Raw genomic sequence first — 555 nt, forward strand, 5'->3', positions numbered from 1 at the left:
TAAGGTCTATATAAAAGAGACTTCAGTGTTGGTTTGTCACTAAAGAGACTCCATGTTCCTCTCTTCTCCAGAGACGCTGTATTTCTTTGGAGACAACAACTTCACAGAGTGGCAGAGTCTGTTTGAGCAGTACGAGTCTCCGCCGTACGTCCTGCCTCACACCAGCGGAGCGTACAGCTTCGGGATCGCAGGTCAGAGACTTCAACTGCCAACTCGTCAAGGGCGCAGAAGGTGACAACTCTGAGTAGAACTGTCCGGCCGGCGGGATAGCACCCCCGGCAGGCACGATCACTTTGTGGATCTTCTCAACTCCAAAAACGTCGTAGCAAACTTTGCGACTTGCCATTCAGAAAAAAGCTGCATGTTGGGGTGGGAAAGACCAGGAACTGAGAAGACCAGGATTGATAGAGTGACTGAAAGGGCTGGGAAAATGGTGGGAGAGTTAAATACAGTGGATCGGGTATGTGATGATCGTGTGGTAAATAATGGGGGACCCGGGTCACCCTCTTCTTGGTAATCTGCCTGGGTGTGGAGCGTAGTGGTAGACTAAGACCT

The 555-nt window shown here is 50.6% G+C and overlaps 1 protein-coding gene across 1 annotated transcript in view; it reads left to right on the forward strand.

Annotated features, from left to right (window-relative positions):
• The window catches only part of jmjd8 (jumonji domain containing 8), a 37,369-nt gene that overhangs the window by 34,768 nt on the left and 2,046 nt on the right, over positions 1 to 555 (forward strand). Inside the window, exon 6 of the mRNA XM_032537568.1 lies at positions 72 to 191. Within this exon, the coding sequence (XP_032393459.1) occupies positions 72 to 191 (120 nt within the window). The remainder of the gene's footprint in view (positions 1 to 71; positions 192 to 555) is intronic.

This window comes from Etheostoma spectabile, chromosome 15 (assembly GCF_008692095.1).
Source record: "Etheostoma spectabile isolate EspeVRDwgs_2016 chromosome 15, UIUC_Espe_1.0, whole genome shotgun sequence".
NCBI lineage: Eukaryota > Metazoa > Chordata > Actinopteri > Perciformes > Percidae > Etheostoma > Etheostoma spectabile.